This window comes from Suncus etruscus, chromosome 2 (assembly GCF_024139225.1).
Source record: "Suncus etruscus isolate mSunEtr1 chromosome 2, mSunEtr1.pri.cur, whole genome shotgun sequence".
Lineage (NCBI taxonomy): Eukaryota > Metazoa > Chordata > Mammalia > Eulipotyphla > Soricidae > Suncus > Suncus etruscus.
Genome location: NC_064849.1, coordinates 68,518,502 through 68,533,388, shown reverse-complemented (window position 1 = coordinate 68,533,388; position 14,887 = coordinate 68,518,502). Strand labels below are relative to the sequence as shown.

Here is a 14,887-nt window from a genome sequence, read left to right as displayed (position 1 = left end):
AAGAGGAGTGAGAGCCTTGACCCCTTATTGATTAAAACTAAAATTATATAGAGATATATGTGTTGGTTGAGTTCTACCCAGCAAGACACCTCTAGCCTGTTAGGCCAGTGGGTCTGAAGGTGCAGGGGAACTGTGGAAAAATGATTCACAAGCAGCAAGTTAAAGTTTCAACGAAGTCAGCTTGCTTTTATTCCATGGTCCTGTCAGCCATGTGCTTTTCCTCACATGTGCTTTCTCTGCTAAGCTTTTAGCTGCCCATCTTTCTCTGCTTTTGCTGCTTCTTCTCTGGCCTCCCCCAGCCAGATATATTTTTTCTTTTTTATTTAAAACAGTCTGCCCCGGAGCTCGCAGTTGGACCCAGCAGAGCGCACATGCCAGGAAAGCCATCCCTCTTTTTTTCTGGTATGTTAGGGTCGCTGGTTGGACAGCGGGCCACAAATCTCCTGGACTGAACACTTGGTCCAGGAGACTGGGACCCCCCACGCCAGGCAGGTCTTCATGGCCGGCCCTGGCAACTTGGGCCCTGGGGGACAGGCAGAGGAGGGAAACCCCTCCCTTTCAATTTTCAAACTGGAGAGGGAGCTCGCAGTTGGACCCAGCAGAGCGCACATGCCAGGAAAGCCATCCCTCTTTTTTTCTGGTGTGTTAGGGTCGCTGGTTGGACAGCGGGCCACAGATCTCCTGGACTGAACACTTGGTCCAGGAGACTGGGACCCCCCACGCCAGGCGGGTCTTCATGGCTGGCCCTGGCAACTTGGGCCCTGGGGGTTGGGCAGAGGAGGGAAATCCCTCCCCTTTGTATATTGGACCCCCTGTTTTGTTTGCTAGTAATACTAAGCGCCCACGCGACAAATATACTTTTTAAGCATTATCCAAAAACGTTCCTGATCCTAGACTGTTACTAGGAATAGAATCAGGATGCCCAAGATTCTGATAAAACACTCAAATTGACCTTTATTGTCTAGTCTTTTATGTATTGCCTCTCCCCTCACCCCTGTGTCTCTCCTACCTCCTCATACCCAAACCCTGAACCATTATCTTCCCCTTATTCAACCCTCCTTATCCTCAGTTCCTAATTGGGTAGACACCAAGACTGACCTTCTGCCCCAACACCACCATCCAGCTCCTCATTGAATGACACCTTCTCGGTACCCAGCTCATGCCTATACAAACAACTGCAACCAACACACCTGTTGACCCATGCTTGGTGGCCCCTCATGCCCCCATCAAACTATGGACTGTTGCAGGATACAGGAATCAGCTTCAACATAACCCCTAGTTCAAAGACAATATAGGGTTCCGTAATGCTGCAAAACATGTCTCAAACTCAACTATCACCTGTTGTCTTCAAATACCCTTGTTTTCTTTCTTTTTTTTTCTTTTTAAAACATAAAAGGATCACATGTATCTCTTTTGTATATCTCAGATGTATTCCCTTAACATCTATTTTTCAAAAAAAAAAAAAACTCTTTTCAAATATCCTCATATAGTGACAATTTTGCCCACTAGATTAGTTATTTGATTGTTTGATTTTCCCCCTTTGACATCTGTTTTATAAGCAATACTGGTAGAAGAGTAACTCTGTATAGATTTCATGTGTATACCAAGTTACGGGAAATGTTGGACTTTATTTGTTGGCCCCCAGATGCACCAACAATATCTTGTGGCATTGCTTCTTTTTTGCATAGGCACATTAAAATGGGAAAATAATACATGTGCAAACAAGTTCTTATCTAATAGAGATGGGAACACAAATTTAGTAATGTAATTAGGCCTTTTACCCTGAACATTGGCATAATGATTTGGCTCAGGCCTCAGAAGAACGGGCATCGCCCACACACACCTGAACTATGGAAACAACCACAATTGTCTTTAACATTCCCAGGATCCAAGCCTCTACCAGAGAAGACCTACCACTGCTTTGGCATTGACTTACTCCAAAGAGTACTCCCAACACCCAGGCGACTCAGCAACAGTCTGCATGCAGGGCAGATCACTCTGCATTTAATTATATGCTGAAACTAGAGAATGCTCCACATCAGCCTGACACCAACGAAAGAAATGCACAGAATCCAGAGTCTTTAAATATGAAAGTCTGATACCAACTATAGTTAAAGTGTGAAAAAGTTTCACTGGGACCTTGAGAATGACTGGAGTTGGATAAACTGGTATTCCTGGAACCCAGAGTCTGTCTTATGCCAATTAACTTCTGGGGTGAGGCCTTTTGTAATCAGGTCAAGGATTTTTTTTTCCATTTTCTCCATTTTTCTGGACCTATGCAAACATTGGTGATTGCCACTATCACACCTTTATTATATTTTTTTAATCTTATCCTTTAAGGAAAAAAATTCAACTTACTGAACTTAAAAACAAATTACTGTAGTAGAATGCCTGTCTCGAATACAGGCAGGGGATGGGAAGAGGGGGAGGGGAGAATGTTGCACTGGTGAAGGGCGGTGTTCTGGTTATGACTGTAACCCAAATATAATCATGTTACTTAAATAAAAAATATATTTAATAAAAAATAAAAGTCTTTGCTAATAAAAAAAAAAAGAAAATGTTAAAAAAAAAAAAAAAAACAACCTGCCCCATTCCAGGTGTGGGCGGGTCTGATCATCCAGGTGGGATTAACATCTCAAAAGAAAGTTTAGATAAAAGGGCATTAAGGAGAGATGTACAACCCCCGGGAAGTATAATTAGGATCAATAAGAGAGTAACACAGAAAGGTGATTTCTAGATTAGTTGACAATAACTTTCTTAAAGGACTCAAAAACACAGTGTTTGAACAGTTAGTACCTCAAACAATTGGCACACCCAACAGTTTGTTGACAGGTATGTTCATCTAAATTTTACACTTAATAACCCAGTGGATTCAGGCAATGTTTCCACCTTAGCACAATAATCATTATTATAGCAGGTAGGGCGCTTGCCTTGCAGGCAGCTGACCCAGCTTAGACTCCTCCAGCCATGATCCTTGAGCACAAAATCAGGAGCAAGTCCTAAGCGGCAATGGGGGTTGCCCGCCAAAAAAATAAACAACAACCAGTGAATACCACAGTTATTACAGTGAATAACACACAGTTATTTCAGAAACAATAAACAGGAGGGGAGCAGAGGGAATAAAAAGTATTAATAAGGGGCCTGAGTGATAGCACAGCAATAGGGCATTTGCCTTGCATGCAGATAACCCAGGACAGAATCAGATTCGATCCCCAGCATCCCATAGGGTCCCTGAGCCTGCAAGGAACAATTCCTGAGTGCAAAGTCAGAAGTAACTGCAGAACACCATTGGGGGTGGCCCAAAAACCAAAAAGTAAAGACGTATTAATAAATTGGGCCAGAGAAAAAGCATAGCAAGCAAGTGCTAGCTAGCCTTGCACTCAGCCAATTCAGGTTTGTCTTCTGTACCACATATGGTTCCCTGAAACCACCAGGAGTAATCCCTGAGTTTAGAGCAAGGAGTAAGCTCTGAGTACGGTTGGGTGATTATGAAAATACACCCAAATCCCCCAAAAACACCCCAGCAAAAATAAACACAAGAATAAACAAATAAAAGAAACTCAGGAGACTTGCACACATTGAGGTGGAATAGGGAAAGCAGGGTGGAAATGGGAGCAGTGAACTCAAAGCCTGCACCTTCTCTTTCCCTATTTTCACTGAGTGTGACAAGTTCCTCCTTTCATGGGGTAAGGGCTGCTCCTCCTCAGTTCTACATAGTCAGTGTTTGTAGTTGTGCTTAGCAGAAGTGACACATTTTAGGGATTACTCCAAATGGTTTTGTAGGGAGGGACCCTGGCACAGAGACAGACAGGGCTGATTCTCATTGATCTGCTGCCCTTTCCTCTGCAAATACACTGCTGCTTACACTGTGGCCATCCATGGGAGAAGGCAGAGGTTCTGAAAGAAGTCACAGGGGATCAGATGGAAACAGGCTCCCCTTAGTCTAATTCCAAGTTGATTTGAGGTTTGGAAGTGGGATGGCTGAGTTCATATAAGAGAGTTTTTAGATTTTTATAATTCTTGCTACTATGTTGTTGACATGTGCAGGGTCCATGCAGAGGATGTTGAAAGCCTGGTGAGAGCTGGGTCAAAGATTTGTGGAAAGGATGAGCAGAGGGAATACTCGGTGTGATAAGGCCATTTACCCAGATATAAATAAGGCCCAATTTCTCAATACCTGAGTCAAAGGTGTTTGTTGGATGGCTGGAATTTTAGGAAATCTCCTAGTCCTGGGGGCCATAATCTATAGCAGGCAGAATGGCTGGAACCCTGGTCTTAGAAACTATTGCATAACACTTTCTCTTTCCCTGCTCACTCTCTGAGCAGCAGATTCTTGGCAAACAGAAAGAAGACAGTGTGGCGAAGGGGAAGTTTAAAGGGACATTTATTACAAATGGCACAAATGGGAAAGAGCAAGACCTGAGGCTGTTCTTACAGTCCCAATATACAGGTAGTCAGCCTAAACATGATTCCCTCAGTTCTCAAATAGCATACAGAAATGAGGTCTCATGGAGGAAAGCTTGGGGTTCAGTTCATGAGGAAGACGTCTATAAAAGTCACTTCGTTTTAGTGAGAGACATCAAGCTCCTGGAATGTGTCTCCTGGGAGACACTGAGGTGTTCCAGACATGCCTGTGAGAAAGTCAGGCTCCAGACTCAGGCCCACAGGGCAATAAAGGCCATGAAGGCAAAACCAGCAGCCACACAGACCCACTTGGCCAGAGGATTCCCGGAACCAGCAAATTCCCGGGGCAGAATTTCGAGGAAGGTGACATAAAGAAATGTGCCAGCTGAAAACCCCTCTAGCACCACCTGGGCTAAGCCTTGCCCCCCTTCAGAGTCCCCTTGAACCATCGCCAGACCTGCTGCTAGGCCAAGGGGGGACATGAGTGATAATGTCACAATGGAGACCATGGCCCATTGGGACCTTTTCCCTATCTGTACCAGGCGCAGGCCAACGCCAAACACCACCAGCCCCTTGTGAGCCAGGACAGCCAGGCAAAGCTGCACTGTCGTTGCTATGGTTGGCTGGAGCCCCACAGCCAGCCCTTCAAACACTGAGTGAAAGGAGAGGGAGAGCAGGAGGATCAGGGCCCGCAGGGGACCCTGGGAGGAGGAGGACTTAGGTCCACGGCTGTGGATATTCAGGGCACGAATTTCCCCACATTCCTCCTCATGGTGTGTGGATCCTCCAGCTGTTCCAGGGCAACACTGCAATGCCAGTGATTCCAAAAGGAAGACGAAGAAGAAGCCCAGGCAGATGATGAGCTCTCCATAGGGGTACTCCTAGGAACACAAAGAGAGTATGAGTGGGAAAGAAAGGGGCGAGAGTGCTTTGGATGGACATGCATTGGGCACCTGAAGAGAATAGGAAACTGTGTGACAGGACATAGAAATGGGACTGGAATGCAACAGCTAGAGGAGATATTCTAAAAGCTCTTGTCAGTTCAAGTAGAAAATGGGAAACCATGGGAAGCAGGCCAAGCATCCAGGGAAGAATAAGAGTGAGGCAAGAGCTTTGTCTGGGGTTTGTAAACCCAAGAATTGCATTAACTCTTCCTTTCTTCTACAGTTGAGGTGAGGAGCAAAGTGGTCCCTGGGTTCTTCAAACCTCCCCTCTGAGATATTGAGAAGCAGTGTGATTCTGCTGAAAATCCTGGTAGTGCAGGTGGGAGATACTCACAACTGAAGAATCATCAGCCTCTGAATTTTCCTCGCCTGCTGAACTGTTCTGAGGAGAAAAAAGAAATTAGAGATGTCCTGGCGATCCTCAGCTCCCTCCTCTTGTATTCTAGCATCATTGCTCTCTTTAAACCTCATGCTGACCTGCTTTCATAATCCCACAATACAAAATTTGCTATCTTCTCTCTTGCTCCACCCATATTCTTGGCTCCATTGCTTCTCCTTTCTTTGCTTCTGTCCGTTTTTAGCCTCTCTGCACTAAGGCTCAGAAGTTCCCCTGCTTACCTGCATCAGTAACTTTTGCATCTCATCTTCGAATCCTTCCAGGGCTTCGGCGGTCATGTGCATAAACCCTGCTCCCAGAAACACACCAGCAGAAATGCAGCCTAAGAGGCTGAGGATCCGTCGATGGCGACCTAAACCAAAGAAATCCAGCAGGCAATGAGGAGACAGAGTCAAGAGCAGCTGTTATGGTCCAAGCTGGGTTTGTCCCAAAAGAAACAGAGAGTACACAGGAATGCACGTCAGACAGCAAGGTTTATTAATCTAGCATGCTGGGGTCTCCAGTTTCAGCGGGTTTCAACAAGGATCCCGTATGTTGGGCATTCAAGCTCATGACAGATAACTCCCTTAAGCAAGCAGAGTACGAAGCCAAAGCAATGTTATTTTTAGTATTATTTCTAAGCAAAGCACACCATTTTAACAGTACCATAAAATATCAAAAATACTGAAGATGCTTAAACGAGAGGAAAAGAAATCCTCAAATTTACAGAACACACTGAACAATCTTGAAACTATTTGACTAATGTCATAAGGGACTTTACACAATAATATTTTCTGTATTTTTATAGATCCAATTTTCTTAATCCACAACCATACTCATGAAGCTCTTTGTAATTCATTTTTCTGGCATCAATTTAAGGGATTACATGGGAGGCATTCTGGACACCATCACTCCACATCACATAGATTATACCACTAATATGTAAAATTTATTATACAGGTACTTAGAGCAGAGATTAGTTTTGAATACAAAGAAGAATGTCTATTTTAGGCAGCCTTTAGACTTTAAAACTTCTAATCAAAAGTTGACTATCACTAACCAATCACTAATACTTCAAAAACTATTAAACTGATCTTCAATTAACTTTCTTAAACTCATGCTTATCCTTTTTAAAACCTTTATCTTTAGGGGTTCATAGCACCTTATCATTACACTATTCTTACCCACTAAGTATAAGAGCTCTATAACATGAGTTTAGAGCATCTAAGCTCCTTTTCCAAGAAATTCTTTACACAGTAATATGATATCATTTCTAATTCAAAGACACACTAATAATAATCATCATCCAGTAGACTATACAGTTTCTTTCCTTAGTTCACATACTTCAAACCTTCTGCATGTCTCTTTATAACTTTCCTTTAACCAGAACTTTAACCAGAGTTCCTTCCTTTTCACATTTCTACATCCCTTTATCTAAGATTCCTCAACATTCACAAATCCATTATCTTTTTGCATAAATCCTTCTCTTTTTCATTCTTCAAGAGCATTTTATCAAAGGATATAACTTATCTCATTTAAAAAGAACATGTGCAATATTTTTTACAGTAAACAGATGTAAGAATTTCTTAAATCTACAATTAACAAAAACAAGCTATAAATAAAACTATTCAAGATGACCAAAACTGACTCCAGAAACAAACAAATGTCCCTACTTTTGAAGACCTTAAGTTAATAATTTATAAATGACTAAGAATTCTATTTCTTTTCTTTTAAGTTAAGTTCAGCCCATTTTAAATTGCCCAAAACTAATGAGTATTCCTTTTTAATTCATTTAAGTCATATCTGAAAAGAAAAAGTTCTAGTTAACACATTAAACCCAAACCAACAAATTCAGAAGCTACGGTCTCTTAATGTAAAGGGGTAGTTTCTTGCACTCACAACAAAGATAAGAGGCTTTTATCTGCAAAGACGTCTAAACAAGTACCTATATACACACGTATAAGCAGGATTTGGGGGCACAAAATTTGTGCTGAAAACCCGAACTCAGCTTATATTAGGGTCATACAGGTTATTTGATTTGGCACAGGCCTAATCAAATGCACATAGTCTCCAGTCATCTGCCATCTGCTGGAGGGGGCAGTGCTTCAGCTCAGTTCTCAAGTCATGGCTGAGCTGAAGAGGTAGGTGGCTGAACTGAACAGTATGCCACTGAACTATTTAACCCACAATATTCAATGGCACGTTTAATTAAGTGAGAAACCTATTTAAGGCAGTAAAGTCATGTAAATAAATGTTTATAAATCCTAACTCCTTATAATCAGGGATTTTGGAATATAAAGATTCAGGATTTTTAATTATTTTTTTGTTTTTGGGCCACACCCGGCGGTGCTCAGGGGCTACTCCTGGCTGTCTGCTCAGAAATAGCTCCTGGCAGGCACGGGGGACCATATGGGACACCAGGATTCAAACCAACCACCTTTGGTCCTGGAGCGGCTGCTTGCAAGGCAAACACCTCTGTGCTATCTCTCCGGGCCCTGGGATTCAGGATTTTTAACCATTTATTTACAATGCTTTACTGTCTTAAATGGTTTATTCACTTTATTAAAGTTGCCATTGAATACTATGAGTTAATGTGGTATGTTAATGGTATACAGTATATCAAACAATCATGTATTGTAAATGTAATCATATTTTATTTATTTATTTACCGATTCCTCAATTATTGTAATTGTTTTGGGTATATATTTTTATTTTGAAGTTTACCAGTGGCTGCTGCATTTTCCACCGTGGCTTATACTTGAGTCACTAAGTTTTCCCAGTTTTATAGAGTAAAGTTCGGGAGTTGGCTTATACTCAGGTTAGCTTATACTTGACTATATATGGCAATACAATTAAATTTAAGGTTTGCTAACAAACCGTCCAAAATAGTTCTCTACCAAACAACCCTGTAGGTGTCCCTTTTACCAATAAAAACCCAAGCGCCAAATTTTATAACAGGGTTCATAATATTTAAAAAAAAAAATAGCAATTACCAATTTACCTAGACTTTACATGATTAATCACTCAATTTCAGCAAATGAGAAATAAGTAATGTGCACTAATCCTCAAATTAACATGTCAAGGACAACAAATGCCTTTCTAACCTAATCAGTATAGTAAGTTGTAAAGCCTCAGAAGATAGAATAAGACTGATTTACTACAATTTTGAAAAGTCTGTATTTTACTCATATTTTATTTCCTTTCTTCCAATTAGAAAACAAATTGCTAGAATAACTTACATCTGACAGGACCAAATTGTTCTTTAAATCAGTTTCCCATAAAGTACCATTATATTCAGATAGCATTTCTAATATTATTATGACCCATTGATATTTTCACACATTATAAAGCTATCTTCTGACCAACATTAACACCTGGTGAAGAAATTAATTAACTTAATTTCTTAAATTTAAGTTTAAATTTCTTAATTTAATAAGCTGTTTAAACTAAACAAATTCAGTTACCTAAACAATATGCACTAAACAAAATTAATAACATTGTTTATAAAGTTAACCTCAATAATGTGTAACATTTTCTGCTGAAACCTCTAAAGTCAGAGAAATTTTTTTCTAGTAGAAAATTTGAAAAGGCCTAGGCCGGAGTGATAGCATAGTGGAAGGGCTTTTGCCTTGCATGTGGTCAACCCAGGATGGACCTGGGTTCAGTCCCTAGTATCTCATATAGACCCCCGAGCCTGTTAGAAGAGATTTTTCTTTTTATTTTCTTTCTTTCTTCCTTTTTTTCTTTCTTTCTTCCTTCCTTCCTTCCTTCCTTCCTTCCTTTTCTTTCTTTCTTTCTCTCTCTCACTCTCTCTCCCTCCTCCCTCCCTCCCCTCCCTTTCTTTCTTTCTTTCTTTCTTTCTTTCTTTCTTTCTTCTTTCTTCTCTTCTTTCTTTCTTTCTTTCTTTCTTTCTTTCTTTCTTTCTTTCTTTCTTTCTTTCTTTCTTTCTTTCTTTCTTTCTTTCTTTCTTTCTTTCTTTCTTTCTTCTTTCTTTCTTTCTTTCTTTCTTTCTTTCTCTTCTTTCTTTCTTTCTTTCTTTCTTCTTGTCTGTTTGTTTTTGGGCCCACACCCGGCAGTGCTCAGGGGTTACTCCTGGCTGTCTGCTCAGGAAATAGCTCCCTGGCAGGCACGGGGGACCATATGGGACACCCGGGATACGAAACCAACCACCTTGGGTCCTGGATCGGCTGCTTGCAAGGCAAACACCGCTGTGCTATCTCTCCCGGGCCCTCTTTTCTTTCTTTCCTTTCTTTCCTTTCTTTCTTTCTTCTTTCTCTTTCTTTCTTTCCTTTCTTTCTTTCTTTCTCTTTTTCTTTCTTTCTTTCTTTCTTTCTTCTTTCTTTCTTTCTTTCTTTCTTTTTTTTCTTTTTTTCTTTCTTTCATTCTCTCTTTCCTTTCTTTTCTTTCTTCTTTCTTTCTTTCTTTTTCCTCTTTCTTTCATTCTTTCTCTTTTCTTTTCTTTCTTTTCTTTCTTTTTATTTATTTCTTCTTTCTCTTTCTTTCTTTTTTATTTCCTTTCTTTCTTTTTTCTCTCTTTCCTTCTTTCTTTTTCTTTCCTCTTTCTTTCTCTCTCCCTCCCTTCCTTCCTTCTTTCTTCCTTTTCTTTCTTTCCTTTATTTTTTGAGAAGAATTATATTTTTAATATAGAAGTTTTATTTGAAAATATTACTGCCAAAGGTGACTACATCGAATGTTTTGGAATTTGTAACATAGCAATTATAAAAATCATTATTAGATTTATGGACTTTGTAACTAAAATAAGGAGTCTTATTTTGAACACAAAGGAGGTTGGCAGCAGGAAAGAAGCCAACTGTAATTTCCCCTCCTCTTCCACAGATTTTATAGTAGTTCTTTTACAAAGGAGTTCAACTATAAATATATAAAATAAAAGAGGTATAAATAAAAAATGGACTAAGCTACTCATCATCAATCTCAATATAAGCTTTTACTTGTCTCAAATAATTGAGGCTATACCAAGTATAACCAAGAAAAGCATGTTGTTAAATAAGAAGGTTTTTGTTTGTTTGTTTGTTTGTTTTGGGGCCATACCCAGTGGCATTTAAGCATTACTCCTGACTCTGTGCTGAGAAATCACTTCTGGCAAGCTTGGGGAACCATATGGGATACCAGAGATTGAACCTGGATTGTCCATATACAAGGGAAATGCTCTACTCACTGTGCTGTCACTCTGGCCCCTAAATAAGAAACTTCTTTAAAGTTTTGCATAATTATAGCTTATAAAATATGTAATACAGTTAGTAAATATTTATTCAGTCTTAAGACTTATCAGGAGCTGATTCAATCCTTGAAGTGTCAAGATTCTGGCTAGATATTATTATGATAAGTGTTTTTCTGAGGAGCTGGCATTAGAAATTCAGGGACAATTTCTGAGCACAGAGCCAGGAGTAACTTCCAAGCACCACCGGTTGTGGCCCCAAAACAAAACAAAAGAGAAAAAAAAAAAGAACATTTTAAGAGACCACTTTTTTTTCTTTCTCCAGCCAATTTTCTAAGCTAAAAAGCAGCAAAGCAAAAAGCAGCCAGATAGATAAGTTCCATGAACTTTTGATTCTGATTTTCTTATCTCTCCTATGAAGATACCTTCAACTCACCTTCCTCTGTCCTCCTCAATTAAGCATGGCAGGAAGAAAAGCAGTTGAGCTCGGTCTCAATGTCCAGACTTTCTCCAGGACAAATCTAGGTCCTGATGACAACTGGGAGAAGTCCAGAGTTTACGACCCTCCCCCGCCTCTCTCTGCCCTGTCTCTAGTCAAGTTATACAAAGACACACACAGGACCAGCACAACACACAATTTCTGCTAAATTCAAAACAAATTCCACCAACCCTAAGGGAAGTGTCATTCTCCCTAGAATTCCTCTCCATGTTCTGACCAGAAAGACAAAGAAAACTCAGACTGACAGACATAAAGACAGACATAGAGGGGCCGGGGAGATAGCATGGAGGTAAGGCGTTTGCCTTTCATGCAGAAGGTCATCGGTTCGAATCCCAGCGTCCCATATGGTCCCCCGTGCCTGCCAGGAGCAATTTCTGAGCATGGAGCCAGGAGTAACCCCTGAGCACTGCCGGGTGTGACCCAAAAACCACAAAAAAAAAAAAAAAAAGACAGACATAGAGTGATGGAACTCTCAGTGGGAGTTAAACCAATGAAAGCCCATGTTGCACCAAATCCACATATCACCCCCAGCACCGGACACAAAGACAGACATTGGAACTCCTGGTGAGACTCCAACCCACGAGGTACCCTGGTGGATCTTGAACCTATATACCACCCCCAGCACCTGATACAAAGATGGATACTACACCAATAACCAAACAAATTCTCACAGGACTTTCTAGCACCCACCAGCCGATCCACATCAACACTTTCACAGGGCAACACCACTCTCATTCACACACCACCAAATTCAGAAGGATCCCTTACCAAATACAAACATTGTGCCAGGGTCCCCAGCATGCTAAGTTAATAAACATTCACTGTGTGACTTGCATTATTATGTGCTCTCTGTTTCTTTTGGGACAAAGCCAAGCTCAGACCCAACCACAGCAGATAATATCAGCCTCCTCAGTTGAAGAGTAATGCACAAGGACAGGGACAGTGAAGAATCAGTGAGCTATGAGGACCCAGAGGATGTACAGCTCTACCTGTGGCTGCATCTATCTTGAACCATTTTATGTAGATGGGCAGGAGGCCACAGACCATAGTGAGTGCCAGCAGGCCAATCATGCAGCCAAGTTTTACTCCTAGAAGAGCTTCCATTTGAGGTACAGGATAAGCAGGGTCTTCAGAACGCCAAATGCAGCTCCAGTTGTAGCTGGGCCGAGGTGATGAGAGCTGATGAGTCTCTTTCTGGGTTTCAGACCATTGGGATCTTCTCCGTGTTTGACTGCCTCTGTGCAGCCTTACATAGATGACTGGGGCCTGGACACTGCCTTGAGGCCCCCTCCCCTAGCACAAGACTTCCTGATCTTGGAAACCAGACACTCCATCCTCTGCCAGGCACAGCTATTGCTCTGTCTTCTCCTCTTCAGTATCATGAGTAATTCAAGAATTGTGGGATGTGTTAGTTCATCCCTAAGACTGGTCCTATCCAATGAGGCATCACTGGCGCACTCCTCAGCTGTTCCATGTTGGGATCCACTGGACCAGCCTTAGCTAGGATATTTAATCTAAGGCTTCCATACCCTCCCCTCTCACTCCAATTCTGTTAGGTTGCTCTGTTGATACCTAATCAGCACCCTTTCAGAGGGGATTTGGAACCACCTGAGAGAAAGGATATGTGGCTGAGAAGATGTACAGCCAACAATGTAAAATTTTTGTATGGGAGACTCCCATATTAAATCCTCAGAAAAATAGGTTCAGGCATGGAAATGGGAGGTGGGGAATTTCAAGGTTTAAGACATTGTTGTTGGCAAAAACTACTGAAGGTACCAAGTCTGACATTTGTTGTGGAAAAGAAACTAAGTGTTAAAGACCAAAAATGTGTGATAATTCTAAAACTACTCAGTGTAAGGGAAAACAGAAATACATTAAACTGAACTGTTGGGCTCTTAGTTCTCTGGCACGCATATGCAACATGCTGCCCATGTCCAAACTTGAAAAGGCAAGCAGTCTACTAAAGTTGCCCCTCACCCCTGCACTACCAAGTGCCTGCAAAGGTTCGCATCTCACTCCCCCTTGCACTTATGAGAAGACAGGATGTGGACTGTCAAAGGCTGATTAAAGCAGGCTGACAAGCAGTTGTGTCTGTCAGTTGACCATTAAACTGCAGAAATATGTTTGTTTAACCATTATCTAGCAATACATCTGGTTAGCCATTGTACTAAGGAATTTCTCTGTGTTTGCTGTATACATCAAATGATGACCTATCCCCCCCCCCCCATATAAAGTGAAGGGCTTCCTTAATAAAGTTGGGACTGAATAGTCTAGTTCAGGTATATGAGTGAAGATAAAACTTTAGTACCTTTGTGGTATTCACTTTTGATTTACATGCATTAAGTGACCTTTTGGGAATTGATGAATCTTGAGGAAGAATGGGGGACATATGGGGTGTATAGAAGAGGCTTGGAAGAAACAGGTTCCCTTAGAGAAGTGGCCCACATAAAAACTCCTGAACTTCTCCATAAGTGGGGGCACTCTCCCAGATTACCAAAGAAGAGTGGAGAAACAAGCTATCATTCTGGCATGTAGATTATTTTGAACTGATGGCAAAGGAGATGCTGAAGGCCTAGCAGAAATTTTTCCTCCTATTAATTACTATAGAATTTAGGTATCAGGTTTTGTCTATAAAACTTATTTTCAGGACTGAATCTTTTCGTGTGTGTGTGTGTGTGTGTGTGGTTTTAGCCATACTTGGTGATGCTTGAGGGGAAGTTATTCCTGGATCTGAACTCAGAAATTACTTCTCAGGTCATGCTTGGGGAGACCTTATAAGATGTGGGCATATCAAACCCAGAATTGCCAGACACAAGATAAATACCCTACTGACTGTATTGTAGCTGACAGGAAACGCTTCCAATAATGGTTCTTTTCATTGTTCTGCTAATTACCCAATACCATACATACCCTTTGAAGCCCAGAGCCCTGCTCATTCCTAGGTTTGTATAAACATTTTTACTAAGACTGATCTTGAACTTGTATAGGGTATTCCTTGTTATCTTATACATTCCTTTATACTCTTAATTTTTCTTCTGCTATGTTGAAGAGTAGAGGAAGCTTTTGCCCTCCACACTTCATAGAAGTTCTAGATTATATGGCAGTATTCTCACAAGAAAGTAGAATTAAGATTTCTTTGGGACACAAAATAATATGGAAAAGTTGAAGGGCTTTGAATACTTTTCTTACAAGTGTGTGGTCAAGAGTTCAAATGTTCAGTGTTACTCAAGACCTGTGGCAGCCATTCCCAGTGCACCTTACTCAGGTATGTGGTGCATCACAATAAAGTACCAAAAAAGGGGCAGAATTCCTGGCTCTAAAATGACATGAGAACACTAAGGCCAGAGAGTGTGATCAGTTATTGTACACACATGGCAACTAAAGAAATGCAAACCTAGAAGGTAGAGCGATAGCAACAGCAGTGAGTAGGGCATTTACCTTGCACAGGGCCCACGAGGTACAAATGCTGACATTCCATATGGTCCCCC

General features: G+C 41.1%; 1 protein-coding gene and 1 pseudogene across 1 annotated transcript in view; both read right to left on the bottom strand.

Moving 5' to 3' along the window:
- Positions 1 to 12,503, bottom strand: part of LOC126001412 (zinc transporter ZIP2-like) — a 99,537-nt gene extending 87,034 nt beyond the window's left edge. The window contains exons 1-4 of the mRNA XM_049768673.1: positions 12,389 to 12,503; positions 5,967 to 6,097; positions 5,683 to 5,730; positions 4,617 to 5,285 (exon numbers count right to left, since the gene is read on the bottom strand). Coding sequence (XP_049624630.1) covers positions 4,656 to 5,285; positions 5,683 to 5,730; positions 5,967 to 6,097; positions 12,389 to 12,503 — 924 coding nt within the window. The 3' untranslated portion in view covers positions 4,617 to 4,655. The remainder of the gene's footprint in view (positions 1 to 4,616; positions 5,286 to 5,682; positions 5,731 to 5,966; positions 6,098 to 12,388) is intronic.
- Positions 1 to 14,887, bottom strand: part of LOC126001749 (methyltransferase-like protein 17, mitochondrial) — a 104,463-nt pseudogene that overhangs the window by 69,257 nt on the left and 20,319 nt on the right.